Genomic DNA, 23,107 nt, shown 5'->3' with positions numbered 1-23,107 from the left:
GGAATAAATAATCCTAACGTTTGTGTGGAACCACAAAAAAAGCCAAATAGCCAAAGCAACCTTGAGAAAGAACAAAGCTGGGGGCATTGCACTCCGACTTCAAACTGTACTACAAAGCTACAGTAAATAAAACCGCATGTAGCATAAAAACATACACCAAAATTAATGGAAGATATATAGCCCAGAGGTAAAATCTCACATATATGGTCAACTTATGACCGTGGAGTCAAGAATATACAATAGGGAAAGGGCAGTTTCTTCAATAAGTAGCACTGGGAATACCGGACAGCTACATGCATGAAAATGAAACTTGACCACTATCTTATACCAAACACAAAAATTAACTGAAGGTGGATTAAAGACATGAACATAAGCCTTGAGACCATAAAACTCCTAGAAGAAAACATAGGTAGTAATCTCCTTGCCATAGGTCTTGGTGATGAGTTCTTAAATCTGCTACCAAAAGCAAAAGCAACAAAAGCAAACGTAGCTGAGCAAAAATAACATCCTGCTAAAAAGCTTCTTCACTGCAAAGGAAACCGTCAACAAAATGAAAAGGCAGCCTACTGAATAGGAGAAAATATTTGTAAATCATACGTCTATTAAGGGGCTCATATCCACAATATATAGAACACTCGTACAACTCAACAGCAGAAATACAATTCAATTAGAAAAAAATGGGCAGTAGATCTAAACAGACATTTTTCCAAAGACATACAGATAGATAGATGGCCAAAAAAGGTGTATGAAAAGATGCTCAACATCGTTAATCGTAGCAAAGATGCAAATCAAAACCACAATGAGATATCACCTCACACCTGGTAGAATGGCTGTTGTCAAAAGACAAAAACACAAGCAAACAAAAAAAAAAAACCAAGTCTTAGTTTGAATGTGGAGAGAAGGGAACTCTTGTGTACTATTGGTGAGAATGTAAATTGGTGCAGCCACTGTGGAAAACAGTATGGAGGGTCATCAAAACATTAAAAATAGAATTACCGTGTCTAGCAATTCTACCATGGGCTCTTTGTCCAAAGAAAACAAAAACACTAACTTGGAGAGATATCTGCACCCCCATATTCATTGTAGCATTATTCACAATAGCGAAGATATGGAAACAACCTAAGTGTCCATTGATGGATGAATGGTTAAAGAAATTGTGGTGTATACACACACACACAAGTCAGTCCTTAGGAAAAGAAGGAAATCTTGCCTTTTGTAAGAACGTGATGGACGTTGAGGGCTCATGCTACATGAAGTAAGTCAGAGAAAGACAAATACCACATCCTCTCATTTGTATGTGGAATCTTAAAAAACAAAAAACCAAAAAGGAACAGCGTATAGATATGGAGAACAGATTATTGGTTGTCAAAAGCAAGGGACGGGGATGGGGAAATGGGTGGGGATATCAAAAGATAAAGGGAAAAAAAATTAAAAGAAATTCCCTTAGAGGGAACAAAAGGAAAACCTTAAATAGAGTGAAAAGACAACACAAGCCATGAGAAAATACTGCACCACCTATATACCTGACACAGGATTCGAATCTATTTCAAACTTACAAGTGAAAAATAGAAAAATATCCAGTGTGAATATGGGCAAAGATGTTAGTAGGTACTTCACAGGATTGAAAATCTTAAAATGATAACATGAATATGTAACATGGCGCCCAATCTTATGAGAAGCTGGGTTCGTGTAATTTTGAGAACCCAGTGGACTCTCTTTCCCAGCTGCTAGACAGGCGAAAATTACAAGGTGGGCGTGTCAGATGTCGCTGAAGCAGTGGAGACCACCGTCCAACCCCTGTGGAAAACGGTCGGCCGTTGGCAGGTTGTGCCTGCCACGTACCTACAGTGCCTCACTAAGCTCACGGGACCCATCAGGAGGCATTTACAAGAATGTCCATATCTGCACTGGCATCGGCCCAGGTGTCCATCAGAAGTCACACATCCATTCCTTGGAATCCATATCACTTTGTAAGTAAATTAATTATATCCACAGGAATCCCGGGAACAAAATGATGAGCTAAAAATCAAGTCATTGAAGAAGAAGACGTGTGATATTTTATTTACGGAAAGATCAAAAGTTGTAACATGAAACTGTGATAGAGATGCAAAATAGTAAGAGCATATGGTAGCAAAAAGTAGCAGAAGCATAAAGAAAAGCAAGAGCATGGGAAACTTTCCAATGGTGTTGTATGGAAACCAACTTGACAATAAATTTCATATTTAAAAAAAAAGAAAAGAAAAGCAAGAGAATGGTGAGCAGAAATTCAGGACCTTGGTAACCTCTGGGGTAGGGAAGGGAATTCATCAGTTCAAATCGGAAAATGGTACCAACGGGAACTTCAGAAGTGATGATAATATTCTCTTAAACTGCATGATGGGCACCCAACTATTTTGTGTTATTGATATGCTTTATGTCCTACCTGGGTTTTTTTCATATTTATGAAACACTTTTTTTCATTTTTATTTATTTTTGAGAGACAGAGCACAAGTGGGGAGGGTCAGAGAGAGAAGGAGACAGAATCCAAAGCAGGCTCCAGGCTCCGAGCTGTAAGCACAGAGCCCGACGCGGGGCTCGAACTCACAAACCATGAGATCATGACCTGAGCCGAAGTCAGACATTTAACTGACTGAGCCACCCAGGCGCCCCTATGAAACACTTTTAGAAACCAGTTTTAAAAACTGTAAAGCCAACTGGGAAATTTCAGACTGACTCATTGATGGTAAATTCTTCAGACTTTTAACTCTGTGAAGTTTCTGCATTCTCTATCTCTAAAGCTGCCAGAGTAAATACGAAGACTTAGGATCAAACAGAATCGAAAAGCTTTTTGAAACCACTTTCCAGAGAGTGTCTCGAACATGTCCGGGCCTTCCTGTGCCTACATTGCCCCTTGTCCCTTCTCCCCTCACCCCACCCCTTCACGTATAGCTCTGTGGGGCCTAGACTCCAGAGAACCTTAAAGTCAGGAAATTCTGGCACTTCAGAAACAAAAACCAGTAAGCACAAACCCATTTGATTCGGGATTACCCTCCCGGGAGGATGAATCCTAATGTAAGCGTGAGAGAAGCTTCAGACGGCAGGTAAAATGGCCAGGGGAACTCCCAAGTGACCAGAGGCTGTGGGGATTTGGTGGCCTTAGGTACTGCTGTGGGGACAGGAAGTGCCCAGGGCCGGAAGGGCCGGCTGTTCAAGTCCCTGTGTGCCATGTCAGCAACAGGTCTGTTCCAGGACTCGCTGGCAGACACACAGTCTTAATATGCTAGCCTCCCGAGAAAGTGGGGGAAAGATAACAGGGAGGGGCTGGCAGGGAACAAGTGAGGAGTGGGCCTCCCTTGGCTACGCAGTGAGAGAGCATTTATGAGGATATGTATTTTTTTTACATATTAAAATCGGACCGATAGGGGCACCTGGGTGGCTCAGTCGGTTAAGCGTCTGACTTCAGCTCAGGTCATGATCTCGTGGTCTGTGAGTTCGAGCCCCACGTCGAGCCCCGCGTCGGGCTCTGTGCTGACAGCTCGGAGCCTGCTTCGGATTCTGTGTCTCCCTCTCTCTCTGCCCCTCCCCCACTTGTGCTATGTCTCTCTCTATCAAAAATAAATAAATGTATAAAAAAATTTTTTTAATAAGTAAAATCAGACCTATAAATGAAAATCTTAACTTTGTAGATGAAATCCTGGCAAATACTTAAAGATGCACAGAAGCTGTGCTCTTTATTCACTTTATACTCAGCAGGTGCAGTGCTGGATAATCACCGGCATCCTTGCAATTGATGATCACTTTGACAGTTTATTCTGGGCTATTTATATTCATCTTGGATGTGACACTCCTCTCCAGATCAAATTAGGAGGGTAGTCTTTAAGCTACAAATTCCCATTTTTTTAAAACAATTTTTTTAAACAATTTTAAAGACATCTTAATTTTAAAGCATTCACATTATTTTTCCGGGGTACCTGGATGGCCCAGTCAGTAGAGCATGCGACTCTTGATCTCAGGGTCATGGGGGGAGTTCAAGCCCCACTTTGGGCATGGAGCCAACTTCAAAAACAGAAACATTATTCCTACTTGAGGTTCCTAATATGATACGTATTTTAATCTACAGTTACTACCACCAGGGAGTTTTGAAAATTCATCCTTAACACTGTGTGTTATTTTGCATATCCTGCCGGTGCTTATTATGTAGATGATAGAAGCAGTTCACATTCGGTGCTTTGTTTCCTCTTCACATCGACTAACTCTAAATTTAGTGGGGCCTCTTCTCCCCATCTTATAAACCGTGAGCCGAGACAGAGCGTCGCTCAAGCCCACGTGGCTAGTAAGTGGTGAAAGGCAGATTCAAACCCAGGCCGTGTGGCTTCGTTCTCAAGTTGGACTTTAACCATCATGCTCTGTCGTTACGCTACTTCCTGTGCCTTCGAGAGTGTTTGGCAGGTGGCGCGGCCTTCCCTCTAGCAAGCGTTGGCTGGTCTTCGCTGGCGTAGTAAGTTCTCTCGGTTGTCCGTATGAGCAGCCACCGTGTTGGGATTTAAGAGTGACGTCTTTGCCAGTTTTTACCTTTGGCACTTTGAGCCACAGTCGCTTCATCTCTTTGTCACGTATCTGTAAGTATGAGAGAACCAAAGGCACACAGAGAGTGAAAAGAACAAGAGTGAGAAATGCCAGGAGAGTCCAGAACACTACGTAGAGAAAGCCAAGACTCCCTCCCAGGAGCTTATAAGCAAGCCTGTCAGTAGAGACAAAGAGGGATAAGAAGCATGCGCGGCTCTCTACTGGGAAGGTAGCAGTGACACAAAGTAAGTTCTGTGTATAGTGTAGAGAAGCCCCGGTGGTCGAGGAAGGGGCTTTATGTGGAGGACTACAGCTGATCTGACCTTGAAGCCAGAGGTACCTTTAGTCACGGTAGCCAGTGGGGACTAGATGCAAGGTGCAGATGTGGTGTAGACTGCCGAGTTTTGTTTAGCTGCTAATCCCACGCGGAGGGATGGTATGTCAGCGTGCCTTCTTTTTAACACCAAATTGAGATTTCTCCCGTTATTTTTACACTCCGGCGTAGAAAGTAGCCTCTGCTTCCACTTTTACTTGGCTGAGAGGGCACTAGGGTCGGTAAAAGGGCAGCTTTCAAAGGTGAGCATTGGGTTCAGTTCCTCGCTGTGACGTCGATAGCTCACGTGACCTTTGGCGAGTTATGTTAATGCTATAAACGTCAGTTCCCTCGCTTCGGAAATGGTAATAACAGTGCCTACCGTGTGGTTGCATTTTTAGGATTCAGTAAGGTAATCGTTGTAAAGTACTTAACACAGTGCCAGCTGGCATTCAGCAGACGGCCTTTTTGCGCCTGTGTCTGAGTCATGGCATTGGGTAAGCCGTGTAGAGTCACCGGGAGGCCGTGAGAGAGGTACAGGGACACCGCGCCACTCCGAGACCGCTTTGCAGTCTGACAGCGGTATCCGGGAGTGTCCCCACTCCTGACCTGCTGGGGGTGAGGCCCAGGCGTCAGCTTTAACAAGCTTTCCAGTTTGTGTATACGGTAAACGTCGAAGTCCCCTGGTAACACTTTCTGGTTGAGCCTGAGGCTCGGTAGTCAGAGTCAGGTTCGAAGGCTGGCTTTGCCGCGGAGAGAGATGTACTCTTTGGCAGTTTAATTTACGTAACCTTTTCTGCCTCTGCTCTTCCGCTTGTAAAATGGCACCAAGCCTGCTTAGATCCCTTGTCGGATGGCTGTGAGGACTGAGACATTTAATATACCCGAAGCACTTGGAATCATGTTTGGCACCCCAGGGTGCCCAAAGAATGCGGCTGTGCTGTAGTATTTATGGTGACCGCTCTATTACTGTCCGACTGCTGCTGTCATGGAAGTCTATGTATCGGTGACATAAAACAACACGAATTTATTAAAGTTCTCTGAGGGCCAGAAGTCCATAATGGGCCTCGGGGGAACTACATTCCTTTCGGGAGGCTCTTGGGGAGAAGCCATTTACTTGCCCTTCCCAGATTCCCGGGGGCTGCTGCATGTGTTGGCTCATGCCCCCCTGCCATCTTCAAAGCCAGCAACGGGCCACTCACGTCTTTCTCACTTCACGTCGCTGCGACACTGAGTCTTCTGCCTTTCTCTTGCACCTCAGGGACTCTCTGACTGCATCGGGCCCACTCCGATGATCCGGGGTAATCTCCCTATTTTGAGGTCTGATAAGCAGCCTCAATTCCCCTTTGCTCCAGAGCCCCGCACACTCACAGGTTGTGGGGATTAGGACGTGGATGTCTTGGGGGACGATTATTTTGCTGACCACAACCACCAACGTCACTTGGATGCACACAGTGCACACCAGCATTGGTGCTGCCCTTCTCCTGGAGCTTGCTTTCCTACCCTCGACCTTTCCTCCACCTCTTCCGCTCTGTTCTCCCTCTGTTTAGTCCCTAACCTGCCTCCGGTGACCTTTGCTCACTCATACTCAGTTGAGGAAAGAGCAGCCACCAGATGAGAACTTGCTCATCTGACCCACAACTGTGCACTTAGCTGCTTGTATCCACTTTCTCCTCCTTTGCCTCTACTAAAAGGGAGGCAGTGTCTGTCTTCAGTTCTTAAAATCCTGGCACTTGTCACCCTGCCTCTCCTCATTTTTAGATTTTTGAGACAATGTATCCAGGGTCTCCCATCTTTAAAAAGCCCTCCTCGGAACCCACATTCCTTCTCTGGTTCCTCCACCTCTCTCTTACTCGTCAGCCCCATCTCCGAACCCTGCTTTCACACTTGGCAGTGGAAGCAGAAGCCTGGAGATCACCCTCTGACCCTGTGTCAGCCCCTCCCCTGCAGTCCCCGGATCCCAGCATCTGCCTGTCCGACTCCACGCCCTCCTCCTTCCTCCACGGGCCCTGGTGCCTCCGCCCGTGCCTCCCTGCGCTGTCTCTCACTGCACAGCTCCAGTGGGATTTCAGAGCCAGAACCGGACTTGTGTCACACCCTTTTTGCTGCATTTCGGGCAGAACGCAAAACGAAAAACATGTTTAACTTGACCTGCTCCCGCCACTCTAGCCTCGTTTCTCCCTCCCCCCTTCACTGCGAGGCAGCCACAGTCTCACAGGTTGTCACTTGTCAGACGTGCCAGGTGGTCGTCTGCCTCAGAACCTCCTTGTCTGCAGGACTCACGCTAAGTTGAGGAAGACAGGACTGGCATTAATTTCGTTCAGAGGTTTTCTGCTGAAAAATTTATCAATGGATTGAATTGTCAGTGTAATAATTGACATGCTACCTACTAGGAGCACCTCTTTACAAATTGCAAAAAAAAAAAAAAAAAAAAAAGTCGATTTTCCATCTTGCACCTCTTACTACAGACCATAGCCTTGATTATAATGGAGAGAAACTGTAGAGATAATCCTTTTTCACTTCTGGACCGGTTAACAAGACTTTATTGGTACCAGCTAGAACACGGTGCTCCCTGGTATGCAAATACTGCCCGGGGTGTATTTCCCAGGTGTTCTTGCCAAACCCGGTTTATCAGATACACAGTGATCTAGCCGTTCCTGGGTAAGGAGAGAAAGAGGTGACATGGTTATCTTGTGTCTTGTAAAACATGGCTCTCTCGTTATTTTTATAGTGATTCTTCTTGATTACCTGACACTTTATTAATATTTCTTTATGTATCTTATGTTGCAGACTATTCAGACTATGAAGACAGTTCTCTAGAATTTCTGGAAAGGTGCTCTTCTCCACTAACTCGATCTTCTGGGAGTTCTCTGGCTCTGCGAAGCATGTTTACGGAGAAAAATACAACATATCAGTACCCAAGGGCAATTTTGTCAGTTGATCTTAGTGGTGAAAGTATGTGTAACTATGTAATGCTTAAAACAAGTCTTAAGATCCTTAAATGTGGAACTGAGATAACAACATACTTTATTAAGGGCTTATGTGAGCAGGGCACGCCGTTTCAAAAGTTCTTCCATAAACTAATAAGAAAATCTCAGCATTAGAAATTTGAGCTACTTTTTAAACTCCTGTAAAGTAAAATTGGCTTCTATAATTAATTGAAGGACAGATGGTAAAGAAACTCGTAGTGTCCACCATGTACTGGTCATAGGTATTTGCACATACATACTGGAAATCCGCTGGGTTTCCCTGAAAGCCCGGTCCTGACCGCGGGGTTGTTATCTTACCTTCCAGTGCTCTCAGCAGTCCAAGGGGAGCCTCTCCCGCTGGAGACCCTGACGGCAGTGGCTTGAGGACGACAGTCAGGGAACGAAGGATAAGGGACAGGGTCTTGGTCTTGGGATGGTTGTGGCTGAGCTCACTTCCTGTCTTTCCCTTTCTGCTGAGGGCCCAGCGTGGTTGGTGCCGTGCTTCCTTTTGCACTGCTGCCTCCTGCTTAACTTCCAGGCCTGACTGCTGTCGAGCCCACTACGGAGAGTAGCATCTTCTCCCTTTTCTCCTAAAATAGGCGCCCAGCACTTTATAGAGATGTATAGTCTTAAAATATGGGCGGGGGTGGGGGGGGGACAGAGGATTAGGAAAAAGACCTCCCTCTGTTTCTAACAAACACAAGTCTCCTGTCCCTTTTTGGGCCAGTGGCTCTTAAACCCAGGTGTACGTGATCATTGTTGCTGTGATGCCTTCCGAATCCCAATACAGAGACCTGTTGCGGAGCATGAGGGAGATTTCTGGAAGGGCAGATGTGGTTTTTGGCAAGATACAGTTTCTGAGTGATTCTTTGGGGCAGGGTGGCAGGGGTTGAAAATCACCTAAGAGCACCCCAGTTTGAGCCGTGAGGGCCTGAGTGTCCTCCTTATACACAGAGTGCTGGAGAATGGAGATTATGTCCGGGCGGGCTGTGTTGCCAGAACTAGATGCTCGAGAGGGGAGGGAAAGGGTGTCGTGGGTGTGTGCTGTCGGTTCTGCTGTGTCTTCTGCCCCCTGTGTGACTGAGCACTGACCTGTGAGGAAGAACGGACGTGGAGGGGTGTGGGTCTTCGGCCAGGGGTTCTCAAACGTTAGCGTGCATCAGAACCACCTGGAGAGCTTGTGAAAAACACTTTTCTGGGCCTCACCCTCAGAATTTCTGATGTCAGGTGAGTTCCCGGGTGATGCTGATCTGGAATCCACACTCGGAGAATATGTCTGGGAAGATAGCGATAGATCAAGGGGTAGCAGTTGGAAGAGAATGGTGTTCTGTGGCCACTCAGTTGGAGCTGTTGTCCAGATGCTATTTTAGTGTGAGAGGGAACTTTGCTTTTGTAACTTTCAACCTTGGACCCATTTACTCTGCCCTTAGAATTCAGCCAAACGTATGTTTGATGCTTGGGAATTATTCAAACTAGGTTTTCTGGCCATTATGTTCAGTTTACATTCGAACATCTTAAAACCTGTGATTTTGGCCATGAAAGCATGTGTGCGATACACACTAATTCCTTTCAGTGATAATAGTTTTAAATTTATTTATTCTGCTACGATTGCCATCCATATCATGCCACCTACATGCTGCAACAGTGTTTGTTTATTCATGTCCTAGTCTGCCATTTTGAAACATGAACTTGCATTCAGGAAGGCCTGAGAGAAAATACTGATTTTGGGTTTATGCTAGCAAGATTATGAATGAATGAAATCTCCTCTTTAGGTTCTCAGAACTACTCATTATTATTAGGATTTCATAATGCATGATTGACTTACTCCTTCTTCAAAATTTTCCTATATTTCTCGACCATTATTTCTACTGACTTCTCTGAGATGTCCTAAGACCCTAAAAAAGACATTTTTCTATAGAACATTAACTTTTTGCAAATCAAAAACAAAACATTCAAAAACAGAGTCAAGGAAAAAATAAGATTAGAAGCTGATAAGAGAAACACTAAGTCATGAAATATTTAAGTTATAAACAACATGTTTTTGGTTTTTTTTTTTAGTTCAAATTTGGCCAACTTTCTGGTCTGATTAAAGAGAATTTTCTCTGTATATAGACCCTCCCCCCCCTCACCTTTGCTCCTCCAGAAGCTGGAGTGGCTTTACCAGTATAGACCAGGCTCCACTGTAAGAACTAGATGTGGAGCACTCAGTAGTGCAAAGCCCTTGCTCTCCCAGCCTGTTGATGCCGCCCAGAGGGAGGTGAGCAGTGGGCAGGGAAGCAGCGGGCAGACCGAGACCAGAGGCTGGGACACTGGGACACAAGGAACCACCGGTGGCTGCGGTGCTCAGCTGATTAGCCCCCAGGTACCCCACAGCAGCGGTCAGGTGTTCCACTGCACAACTCGCGATGACTCAGCTCCCTCATATATCCATCCACACTCCTGCAAGATATCTAGTGTCCGTCCTCATTTTTTCCCCTTGGTTATAAATATTTCCTTGTGTGTGCCTCAATTGTTTTTGTTTTTTCTCAATAGCCTGAGCAAAATTGTGGTCTCTGACATCAATGCTGGCACAAATACAAACCTAAAACCGGGCGTTTGAGTCAAATTCTATGTAGTGGTCCTCTATATAATCTAGTTTCTAGAATATACTTACTTTAAAAGATTTTTATCAAAGTGAAATTTTAACACTTTGCAAATTCCTTAGGGAACTCAAGATCCCAGCTTAAGAAATACTGGTGAAGTCGTTAAGAACGCAGGCTTTGGAGTCAGGTAGTCCTGGTAGGCAGTCGGCTTCACCATTAGCTGGCTACACTCCTCGAGCAAGTAATAGATCTTGTGTTTGGAGTGTTTGGTAGAGTATCTGGTGCATATTAAGTGCAGTGGTGGTTGATGATCCTGATCCTGTTAAGAATAGTAGCATTGATATCGGACTCCAGGCAGTCTCCTTCCCTTCACTGAAACGCCCACGTCTGTGGTACAGATAACGAAACCCGTTCTCTTTATAACCCGTGGTTCTTGGGAGGATCAAAAGGACTAACGTTTGTGAGAGCGTTTGAGAACTATGCGTTTTTAAGTTATCAGTATCAACCTTGGCCATAAACTCTATAAGCACCAAGGCTAGGGGATCCTCTGCAAGTTACTTGTAATGGTGTATATGAGAAGACGCAAAGTCAGTCATAATTACCTTGGCCTCAAACATCCTTTGTTCCTTTGTTTAGGGACAAGTGCTCTATTCTCATTTGTCTGCCCTTCCCTTCTAAATATTTAATAGCTTACAGTCATTTCCTTTAGCTCCTTTCTATCTGGAAAAGTGACACAAACCTGGAAAAATACTTACTGAGTATACTTTTGTGTATGTTCTAGACTTATCGGATGTGGAATTCCTAGACGATTCTTCAACAGAGAGTTTACTTCTAAGTGGGGATGAGTACAATCAGGACTTCGATTCCACCAATTTTGAGGAATCTCAGGATGAAGATGATGCTCTTAATGAGATCGTGCGATGTATCTGTGAAATGGATGAGGAGAACGGCTTCATGATCCAGGTAACCCGTCTTCCCTGCCCTCCGGAGCCATTAACTTCAGGTGCTCAGCAAGTACAACCAGGGCTTCCGTGTTTGTCACTAACTGTCCTGTTGAAGACAGAGGTTTTCAACTTATCACAGCGTTTCAAGTCCCAGTAGTAATGGTGGGGAAATCTCTTCATCAAAGGAGTAGACGGCGGTCTCACCTGAGAGAGCTAGTGTTGAGTTTGAGGTCTTCAGGCTGAAATTCTGGAAGCCAGTCTTTGAAGCCATTAAGATGGCGAGCATCCACGTTGAAGGGTAGAGCGTAGCAGCCCTTCTCTTCCTGGCCTGGGTCCCTGTTTAATAACATTGTGTCGTCACCTTCCCAGCCGCTCAACCTGCAGATCTGGAAATAAACGTGTCCACTCTTCTCAAAGTTTGTCGCGAGGATGAAGCGTTACCAACCACTGGTGTCTCCCTGTACAAAGGGTATCTTTCTAGGAACAGGGAGAAGCATAACCCCATGTTCTGTGATGACGTTTAGAAGACTTGGAAATGATGGTCATAGGAATGAAGAATGAAGTAATCTTTTTTCTCCCCCTTTTCAAAGGTTTTCTCAAGGGAACTACAAATTTATAGGGTCACCACACCGGTGATACTTGAAGAAGTCACTGCTACAGGCACTCCTACGAACTTGCCTTTTAAAAAAAAGTGCACTCTAATAGGCTATTTTTAAGAGTTTTAAGGATGTAACTGCCTAAAAATTAGTGGGAAATTAATGAGAGAACTAGTTTTATGATTTGTGTGTGTGTGTGGTTTAATATATCAAGGTACGTTCTAATAGCTGTGGCAGGGAGAAGTTCGTGAAGCATTTGAGTGTTTCAGAAAGAAAATGCATCCTGAATCCGCGTCCGCGTGGTCGCGTGGACGAGACTCGCAGTGCGGGGGCGGAAAGAGCCTCACGGCGGGGAGGGGGCGTGGCTTCCTCGCTGGGGAGCAGCCCAGTGACGGCAAGCGCCCCTGTGTTTTCTCGCAGTGCGAAGAGTGTCTGTGCTGGCAGCACAGCGTGTGCATGGGGCTCCTGGAGGAGAGCATCCCCGAGCAGTACGTCTGCTACATCTGCAGGGACCCTCCCGGTAAGCCCGAGCCCCGTGTCGGGGGCTGGACGCCCGAAGATCTGGGTCCCAGCCCGTGGTGTGCCGGCCGCAGGAGACACCGCTACTTGGCCGGGCCGGTTGCAGTCTGCTTCCGCGTCGGCGTCGTTTAAATATTTTTCACTCTCTGTTACAGTTTTATTTTCCATGTTAATGACCTAGGCCAAAACATTCGCCTCATTTCCCACCGCCTGTCCGGGGCAGAGTTAGGACTTTCTCTGGGAGAAGAATTCACCCCTTCGTGTGTCCCTGTGTATTGATTTCTAGATAGGTTCCTGTGTGACTGTTTGAGTGGAACTGTATTCGAGTGTGCACTCCTCATGACGTGGCTTGAAGAAAGTTCCTGAACATGCTGCGTATCCAACTAATTTTGGGTAGATGGGATCTCAGGCTCTCCCGTTGGGTCCCTTTATCTTGCTGAGGAGGCAGCAGGGGCTCAGAGGGTTGGCTGTGTGCCGTGTGCACAGACCTGAGATGGAAACCGGTGCCCTTCGCCTCCCTCTCCAGCACCTTCTTCCATCTAGAGGCTCTTTGAGTAGCAAGGTTTTGCATATTATGTACACATTCAGCTGCCCAGGCAGAAAATAACTAGGTATTCTCAAATAAAAGCCTACCGAATTGTTCTCTTGTCTATCTTTAAAACAAACACAAAAACAAAACGAAAAAGTAACATTAAGGAGCTGGAGAATGATTCAGAGCTATATGAATGTAGACATCAGTTTACTTATTCAGCAGCATTTATTGGATGCCTTCTCTTTGCCAAATGCTGGTAAGAGGTAAGAGGATTGATTCTAAGCAAGCCTTCCACTGTCTCATAGTATAGTAGGGGTCACGGACACATAAGCAACTAGCTTAATAGGATACAGTTAGTATCGATGGTGAAAATACAAGATTCTACAGGGCCCTATGAGATCTTGGAAAGGGGTTCGAACATCCACTTAAGCCAGTCTCTGTATTTCATCCAGTTCAAAACAAATGTGAGTGAGAAACAGGCACCCCATCTGGTTTCTCTCCAGCCCTCTCGACCTTCCTAGAAGACATGACAGATATGTAAAAAATGGGAAGCAGTACACTCAGTGTTCTTTGCTGGTGTCCTCAGCCCCTGACCACATCCCTAACGGACCGTGTTCTTAGCGGGCGGAAAATCTGAAAGTGCGGGGGAGCATCACAGCGCCAGCTCCTCAGAACACTGTCTTGCTCTTTCGAATTTGCTCTTAGCACTAGAGCTCCCCTTGCTTTCTGAACGATGTCAGTGGGGTGACAGTGGAAGGGGAATCTGAGTAAGTGGGATCCTTTGTCATTTGAATGTCCCCTTCATCTGCAGGTCAGAGGTGGAGCGCAAAATACCGCTATGATAAGGATTGGTTGGATAATGGGAGAATGTGCGGGTTATCATTTTTGAAGGAAAATTATTCTCATCTCAATGCCAAAAAGATAGTTTCCACACACCACCTGCTTGCTGATGTCTATGGAGTCACGGAAGTCCTGCACGGGCTACAGCTGAAGATTGGAATTCTGAAGTAAGTGAGGAGAGCTGGGGGTCACAGGCGGCATGTATCCTAATCCAGAGTAGTCGTCAGCCTCTGGAAGGTTCAGATTAGCAGCTTGGAAGACAGAAGAGATATTTGAATACATTTTGTCTTTAAAAAAAGGAAAGATGAATAACTTTTTGGATGAATAGCTGTCTTGTGCCTGTTGTCCTGGAATAAACAAACATGGTTGAAAGTAAATACTGCATCAGTGTTTCAACAAATGATAGTCCCTGCCCCACTGTTCTGTGTGCTCGCCACATGCACAAAATTAAGTGCAGTTGCTTGGCGAACCCTATATTTCATGTCCTCCTTCAGGAATGGTGTCAAGATGAAGTAGGTTTAATAGTATAGTTTTTAATTACTTTAGGGTTGACTTTGGAGGGAACAGGTCATATAATCCATCCCTGTGCTGTGCACTGAAGGTGCTTTAGTCATCGCAGACAATTTTCCCTTAAAACAGCCCCCAAACCTGAGCCTCCTCAAGTAACAACAGGGTGTTCTCGAAGTCCTTGTTTTCAGTTCTTCCTAATTCCTGGCTAGAGTCCTTCTTTAAAAAAAAAAATATTTTATATAAAAACAGGATGATTCCCTGGTTCTTCACAAGATTTTCTTCATTTCGACTCAACTTGCCTGGACCAGAAACTTGTCCTTTCCCCTTCTTCTATCCCCGTCCAGGTTTCACCTCAACTTTGTGCGTCAAGGGCACTTGGCCATTGTAATTGCTTAACACGGTTCAGCGCGTTCCTGTGTCTCTTCGTACTCCCAGCCCAGGCTGTGCTGTTCACATGCATGATTGTCACACTTCTGAGTTCCCTGCGGCTCTGGTCTCGCACTCTTTGAGTTCATCCTTCTTACTCTTGCCACTGTGAGCTTAGTAAAAGATGAATATGAGCTTGTCTTTGAGCTTTGTATCCCACCGTGCCTTCCCGGGGCCCAGCAGACGAGGTCTGAGCTCTCCGGCACGCACTCTGAGTCCTTCCCTGGGACCGTTCAGTTTTCTTGCCAAGTCTTTCCTCCCCCAGTGGTTTTCCCCAAACATCGCAGCTCTACCAGACCATAATCCCTGGATGAAGCCTGCTGTTCCATAGGTACGGCCGCCCTTCCACGCCCACACCCAGAACAGCCTTCAGCCATCTTTCTGGCAGATGCCTTTTCACAATACCTGCCCGGCCAGGGCTGATCACACCCTCTTGGCAAGCTGCCTGCACCCTGGTGTCGGCGTGCGCTTCGGCGCACTTTGTTCCCCATGTTTGTCTCCTCTTACTAAACAGGAGTTCCTTTAAGGGGGGGCTTGGGCCTCATTTCATCCTGGTACTTAGTGTGGGCTAAGTCCTCAGTGATTGTTCCTTGAATGGGATTTGCTTCTGTTGTATGTCATGAATCCGAATGTGGATTTCTTTATAAAAAGGCCATGCAAATGCTAAAACTCAAGGGAGGAATGAACTTATTAAACTAATAAAGCTTTTGTTTAAAAGCCCAGTTGTAGGGGCACCTGGCGGGCTCAGTTATAAGAGCACATGACTCCTTTTCTTTTTTCTTTTATTTATTTTTATTGCTACTTCTATTTAATGTTACTAGGTAGTCTGCATTTAACTTTTTTATGATTATGAAAATGTACACACACACATAATAGTGCAGTGAACCTCCATATACTCATAACTTAAGTTCAATAATAATCGTATCTTGCCACAGATTCATCTATTTTTGTCCTTTGCTGAAGTATTTCATTTCATTTTATTATTTATTTTTTTTTTCCTTGTCTCAGGTTTTTTGTTTTTTGTTTTTTGTTTTTTTTAATAATTTATTGTCAAGTTAGCTAACATACAGTGTAGTTTTGGCTTCAGGAGTAGATTCCTGTGAATCATCACTTACGTACAACATCCAGTGCTCATCCCAACAGGAGTCCTCCTCAGTGCCCATCTCCTATTTTCCTTGCCCCCCACAGCCTCCCCCCCATCAACCCTCAGTTTGTTCTCTGCATTTAAGAGACTCTTATCGTTTGCCTCCCTCTCTGTTTATAACTTATTTTTCCTTCCCTTCCCCCATGGTCTTCTGTTAAGTTTCTCAATTTTCACATATGAGTGAAAACATGCTGTCTTTTTCTGACTTATTTCACTTAGCATAATACCCTCCATTTCCATCCATATTGTTGAAAATGGCAAGATTTCATTCTTTCTCATTGCTGAGTAGTATTCCTGTGTGTGTGTGTGTGTGTGTGTGTGTGTGTGTGTGTATCACATCTTCTTTATCCATTCATCAGTTGATGGACATTTGAGCTCTTTCCATAATTTGGCTGTTGTTGATAGTGCTGCTATAAATGTTGGGGTACATGTGCTCCTACAAATCAGCATTTTTGTATCTTTCGGATGAATACCTACTAGTGCAATTGCTGGGTTGTAGGATAGTTCTATGTTTAATTTTTTGAGAAACCTCCATACTGTTTTCCAGTAACAGTGCACGAGGATTCCCCTTTCTCCACATCCTCGCCAGCATCTGTTGTTTCCTGAGTTGTTAATTTTAGCCACTCTGACCGGTGTGAGGTAGTATCTCAGTGTGGTTTTGGTTTGTATTTTCCTGATGATGAGTGATGTTGAGCCTCTTTTCATGTGTCTGTTGGCCATGTGGATGTGTTCCTTGGAAAAGTGATTATTCATGTCTTCTGTCCATTTCTTTACTGGATTTTTTTTCAGGTGTTGAGTTTGGTAAGTTCTTTATAGATTTGTGATATGTCATTTGTGAATATCTTCTCCCATTCTGTCAGTTGCCTTTTAGTTTTGTTGATTGTTTCCTTTGCTGTGCAGAAGATTTTTATCTTGATCAGGTCCCAATAGTTCATTTTTGCTTTTACTTCTCTTGCCTTCAGAGATGTGTCAAGTAAGAAGTTGCTGTGGCTGAGGTTAAAGAGGTTGTTGGTTGTTTTCTCCTCTAGGGTTTTGATGGTTTCCTGTCTTACATTTAGGTCTTTTATCCATTTTGAGTTTATTTTTGTGTATGGTGTAAGACAGTGGTCCAGATTCATTCTTCTGCATGTTGCTGTTCAGTTCTCCCAGCACCATTTGCTAAAGAGACTGTCTTTATTCCATTGAATTCTGTTTCCTGCTTTGTCGAAGGTTAGTTGGCCATACATGTGTGGGTCCATTTCTGGGTTCTCTATTCCACTGATTTATGGGTCTACCATGGGTCTATGGTGTATGGTATTTGTGCCAATACCATACTGTCTTGATGATTACAGCCTTGTAGTAGAGGCTAACGTCCGAGATTGTGATGCCTCCAGCTTTGGTTTTCTTTTTCAATATTACTTGGGCTATTCGGGATCTTTTCTGGTTCCATACAAATTTTAGGACTGTTTGTTCTAGCTCTGTGAAGAATTCTGGTGTTATTTTGATAGGGATTGCACTGAATGTGTAGATTGCTGTGGGTAGTATTGACATTTTTACAATATTTATTCTTCCAATCCCTGAGCATGGAATGTTTTTCCATTTCTTTGTCTTCTTCAGTTTCTTTCATAAGCTTTCTATTGTTTTCAGCATACAGATCTTTTACCTCTTTGGTTAGGTTTATTCTTAGGTATTTTATGGTTCTTGGTACAATTGTAAGTGGGATTGATTCCTTGATATCTCTTTCTGTTGCTTTATTGTGTATAGAAATGCAGCTGATTTCTATACATTGACTTAATATCCTGCAACTTTGCTGAATTCATGTATCAGTTCTAGCAGATTTTTGGTGGAGTTTTGGGTTTTCCATGTAGAGTATCATGTTGTCTGTGAAAAGTGAAAGTTTGACTTCTTCTTTGCCAATTTCGATGCCTTTATTTCATTTTGTTATCTGATTGCTGAGGCTAGGACTTCCAACACTGTGGTGAGAGTGGAAATCCGTGTCGTGTTCCTGATCTCAGGGGGAAAGCTCTCAGTTTTTCCCCACTGAGGATGATATTAGCTGTGGGCCTTTCATATATGTCTTTTATGATGTTAAGGTATGTTCCTTCTGTCTCAACTTTCTTGAGGGTTTTTATTAAGACAGGATGCTGTATTTTGTCAAATGCTTTTTCTGCATCTATTGACAGGATCATATGATTCTTATCCTTCTATTAATGGGATGTATCACATTGATTTGTGAATATTAAGTCAGCCCTGCAGATCAAGAATGAACCCCACTTGATCATGGTGAATAATTCTTTTAATATGCTGTTGAATTTGATTTACTAGTATCTTATTGAGAATTTTTGCATCCATGTTCATCGGGGATATTGGCCTGTAATTCTCCTTTTTTACTGGGATTTTTGTCTGTTTTGGGAATCAAGGTAATGTTGGCTTCATAGAATGAGTCTGGGAGCTTTCCTTCCATGTCTATTTTTCTGGAACAGCTTGAGAAGAATAGGTGTGAACTCTGCTTTAAATGTCTGGTAGAATTCCCCTTGGAAGCCGTTTGGGCCAGGGCTCTTATTCGTTGGGAGATTTTTGATAACCGTTTCAATTTCTTCGCTGGTTATGGGGTCTGTTCAAATTTCCTATTTCTTCCCATTTGAGTTTTGGTAGTGTGTGGGTATCTAGGAATTTGTCCATGTCTTCCAGATTGTCCAGTTTGTGGGCATACAATTTTTCATAGTATTCTCTCATAATTGTTTGTATTCTTGTGGTGTTCGTTGTGATCTCTCCTCTTTTCATTCGTGATTCTATCTATTCGGGTTCTCTCTCTTTTTAGAAGTCTGGCTAGGGGTTTATCGATTTTGTTTATTCATTCAAAAAACCAGCTCTTAGATTCATGGATCTGTTCTATTTTTTTTGGATTCTATTTTGTTTATTTCTGTTCTAATCTTTATTATTTCTCTTCTTCTTCTGGCTTTGGGCTTTCTTTGCTGCTCTGTTTCTAGTTCCTTTAGGTGTGAGGTTAGGTTCTGCATTTGGGATCTTTCTTGCTTTTTGAGATAGGCCTGGTTTGCAATGTATTTTCCTCCTAGGACTGCCTTTGCTGCATCCCAAAGGGTTTGGACTGTCATGTTTCATTTTCATTTGCTTCCATATATTTTTAAATTTTTTTTCAATTTCCCAGTTGACCCATTCATTCTTTAGTAGGATGTTCTTTAATCTCCATGCATTTTTCTTGTGGTTGATTGCAAGTTTCGTTGTGTTGTGATTTGATAATGTGCATGGTATGATCTCAATTCTTTTATATTTGTTGAGGGCTGTTTTGTGACCTAGGCTGTTATGTGATCTGTTTTAGAACATGTTTCATGTGCACTTGAGAAGAATGTGTATTCTGCTGCTTTTGGATGAAAAGTTCTAAATATATCTTTTAAGACAATCTGGTCCAGTATATCATTCAAGGCCGTTGTTTCCTTATTGATTTTCTGTCTCTATGATCTGTCCATTGTTATAAATGGAGTATTAAAGTCACCTACAATTACAGTATTATTATCAATAAGTTTGCTGTTGTTTGTAATTAATTGTTTTATATATTTGAGTGCTTCATATATTTATTTACAATTGTTTATAATTGTTGGGTCTTCTTGATGGATAGACCCCTTAATTATGATATAATGTCCTTCTTCATCTCCTGTTAGTCTTTGGTTTAAAATCTAATTTGTCTGATATAAGTATGGCTACTCCAGCTTTCTTTTGACTTCCAGTAGCATGATAGGTGGTTCTCCATCCCCTCACTTTCAATCTGCCTGCGTCCTCAGGTCTAAAATGGGTCTCTCGTAGACAGCATATAGATGGATCTTGGTTTTTTTATCTATTCTGATACCCTAGGTCTTCTGATTGGGGCATTTAGTCCATTTACTTTCAGAGTGACTATTGAAAGATACGGATTTAGTGTCGTGTTATCTGTAGGTTTTGTGCTTGTGGTGATGTCTGTGGTCCTTTGTAGTCTTTGCTGCTTTCCACTCACAGAGTTCCCCCGTAGGATCTCCTGCAGTGGTGATGATAGTGGTGATGAACTCCTTCAGTTTTTGTTTGGGAAAGCCTTTATCTCTCCTATCCTCAATGACAGCCTTGCTGGATAAAGGATTTTTGGCTGCATATTTTTCCTGTTCAGCACATTGAATATTTCCTGCCACTCCCTTCTGGCCTGCCACGTTTCCATGGACCGGTCTGCTACTACCCTTATGTGTCTGCCCTTATAGATTAAGTCCCGTTTGTCCCTAGCCACTTTCAGAATTTTTGTCTTTGCATTTTGGCGGTTTCACTATGATATGTCATGGTGTTGACATGTTTTTGTTGATTTTGAAGGCAGTTCTCTGTGCCTCCTGGACTTGGATGTCTGCTTCCTTCCCCAGATTAGGGAAGTTCTCAGCTATAGCTTGTTCAGATAAACCTTATTATGAGGTTTATTATGTTTCATTGAATCACTTAGGTCTCTAATTCTCCCCTTGTGGTCTAGTCATTTCCTGTCCCTCCTCCTCTCAGTTTCATCATTTTCCATGTTTTTATCTTCTATTCTGCCCTCTGCTTCTTCCATCCTTGTTGTCACTGCATCTAGTTTATTTTGCATCTCATTTATAGCGTTTCTTAAATCGTTGTGAGTCTTTCTTAGGTCCTTGATCTCCGCAGCTAGAGATTCTCTGCTGTCTTCTATGCTTTTTGCAAGCCTAGCTATTAGTCTTAATGACTGTTGTTCTAAATCCATGTTCAGATACCTTTTTTTATATCTGTTTTGAGCAGTTCTCTGGTTGTCATTTCTTCCTGGAATTTCTTTTGAGGAGAATTCTTCTGTTTTGTCATTTTGGCTAGTTTTCTTTTATGTGTTTTTTTTTTTTTAATTTTTTTTTTTCAACGTTTATTTTTGGGACAGAGAGAGACAGAGCATGAACGGGGGAGGGGCAGAGAGAGGGAGACACAGAATCGGAAACAGGCTCCAGGCTCTGAGCCATCAGCCCAGAGCCTGATGCGGGGCTCGAACTCACGGACCGCGAGATCGTGACCTGGCTGAAGTCGGACGCTTGACCGACTGCGCCACCCAGGCGCCCCTCTTTTATGTGTGTTAATAGCTTGTTATGTGTCCTATATCTGCGAGCACTACTATATTAAAAAGGGGTCATACACTGTCCGGGGCCTGGCCCTTCAGGAGGTGTTTTTGGAATGTCTTGCATGCTCCCTGTTGTTGTGACTCTGGTTGCGTTATCTCCCTACTCATAGTGGTGGTTTGGACCTTCCACCAGCTGTGCTTTGATTTGTTTCTTGAAGTAACCCTGGAAAAAAATGGAAAAAGGTGGAGGAGGGGCTGGAAGAAGCCTTATCCCATACAAAGAGAGAGATGACAGAGGTGGAAAAAAAAGACCAGGCAGAGAATCAAAGAAACTATAAGGCTTTTAATCCAGAGAGAGAGAGAGGAAAATAAAGAAGGGGTTACAGAAAAGGTGTAAAAAGAATAGAGTAAAATGCCTGATTAAACAGACAACCCGAACAGAGAAAGAAACATAAAGAAACACACACACACACACACACACACACACGCACACACACACGCACACACATTCAAAATAAGAATTGACCAAAAATCAAATCAGAAAATGCAAAACTGCAGGACAGTTGGGTGTCACTGCCTGGGACTGGTGGCTGTGCTGGTCTGGAGGAGGGTCCGTCTGGTTTGGTCAGTGTCAGTCTCTCGTAGATACGCAGTTACCGGGCACAGAGGGGTGAGGTCCCCCCTCCACTGCGGGGCCGCTGTCCTGTTTCCTGGAACTCCACCTTGTTGGTGATGGGGAGAAAAATGGCAACACCCCAGTCTATCCTCCCTCTACGGGGTGTCCCAAACCACACTGTTCAGGCTGTCCTCTCAGTGCTGTGCAGGCACGGGTAGCCGGTTTGTCCTGCTCCACAGTCTCTCGTGCCTCCCAGGCGCTTGGCTGAGATTAAAATCCTGATGTCTTAAAGGATCCCGCTCTACGTGGCCTGGTTCTCCAGAACCATAGCGCCACTCCCCTAGTCGACAATGGGCCTCTGGCTGGCGCCTGCGGGGTCTTTTGTCCTGACCCTGTATACCCTCTTCCCACAGTACTCAAGGGAGGGGACTGCTCTCTCCCAGTGTGCCCCCAGATCATTACAGAACCCCGGGGCCAGCTCCTTTTCCCTCTAGGGGCACGCACACGGTGGGCTCGGGTCCGGACCATGTCATGCAACCCTGAAAACTCTGATCTTCATTCCTGAGGCTGTAGTTTTCATTCTGTCTGTGGTCCAGAGAGGTTTTTCTCTTGTCCAAACACAATCCCACTCTTCCACAGCCTCTCTTTCTCTTCCTTTTGTTTCTCCATCAAAGGGGTTCCCTTCTCTCCATGCCTACACCACATGTTTTATCTCTCCCAATTTTCAAACACCCACCTCTGTCCTGCCAAGCTGTCTCCCGACACCCGGGAAGATGTTTCTGTCACTCTGCAGCCTGGGTTCCTGGAATTCCAAGTGTTCTGACCTCAATACTGCTGTGTTTGAGGGATGAGAGAAATTCCAATTCCTCTACTTCTCCACCATCTTGACTCTCCTTTGTTCAGTGTATTTGCATGTGCACACAAGCTGGGGAAGGGGCAGAGAGAGAGAGAGCAAGAAAGGGAGAGAGAATCCCAAGCAGGCTCCACGCTGTTAGCACGGAGCCAGATGCGGGACTCCAACCCACGAACTGTGAGATTATGACCTGAGCTGAAAGCAAGAGTTGTACACTCAACGACTGAGCCACCCAGGTTCCCCGAAGAGCATGCAACTCTTGATCTCAGGGTTGTGAGTTCGAGCCCCATGTTGGGTGTAGGGATTACTTAAAAAAAAAAAAGTAAAACTTAAAAGATGAAAGCCTGGTTGTCCTTGATAGGAATTTGAATTTCAATGCATTCATTCTTTTGATAAGGGTTTAAACTGGACCAATTTGGCCTCATGTCTGTGGCCTCTCTTTATGTTAATATTTCTAATGATAGAAATTGTTGTCATTAGCTATTTATTGAAAGTCTGAAAATAAAGTCTACTTCATGCCAGAAATCGGGTTTTCATACAAGATTTTATTTAATCCTTAAAATAAGCCTGAAAAATAGATCCTACCTCATTTGATAGGTGGGTAGTCAAAGACAGAGGTTATGTAACTTGTCTAGGATCCTCAGTGGCACAGT

At 44.0% G+C, this 23,107-nt stretch overlaps 1 protein-coding gene across 27 annotated transcripts in view; it reads left to right on the top strand.

Moving 5' to 3' along the window:
• The window catches only part of PHF20L1 (PHD finger protein 20 like 1), an 86,323-nt gene that overhangs the window by 56,537 nt on the left and 6,679 nt on the right, over positions 1-23,107 (top strand). For 25 of the 27 annotated variants that reach the window (XM_045453624.1, XM_045453618.1, XM_045453623.1 and 22 more), the window contains 4 exons: positions 7,649-7,813; positions 11,191-11,372; positions 12,370-12,469; positions 13,812-14,007. In XM_045453624.1, coding sequence (XP_045309580.1) covers positions 7,649-7,813; positions 11,191-11,372; positions 12,370-12,469; positions 13,812-14,007 — 643 coding nt within the window. The remainder of the gene's footprint in view (positions 1-7,648; positions 7,814-11,190; positions 11,373-12,369; positions 12,470-13,811; positions 14,008-23,107) is intronic. The other 2 variants (XM_045453642.1, XM_045453643.1) reach the window with 1 other exon arrangement.

The sequence above is a fragment of the Leopardus geoffroyi genome, chromosome C3, assembly GCF_018350155.1.
Source record: "Leopardus geoffroyi isolate Oge1 chromosome C3, O.geoffroyi_Oge1_pat1.0, whole genome shotgun sequence".
Taxonomy (NCBI): Eukaryota; Metazoa; Chordata; class Mammalia; order Carnivora; family Felidae; genus Leopardus; species Leopardus geoffroyi.
The sequence above is the reverse complement of the archived record's forward strand: the minus strand, read 5'-3'. Positions and strand labels throughout refer to the sequence as shown.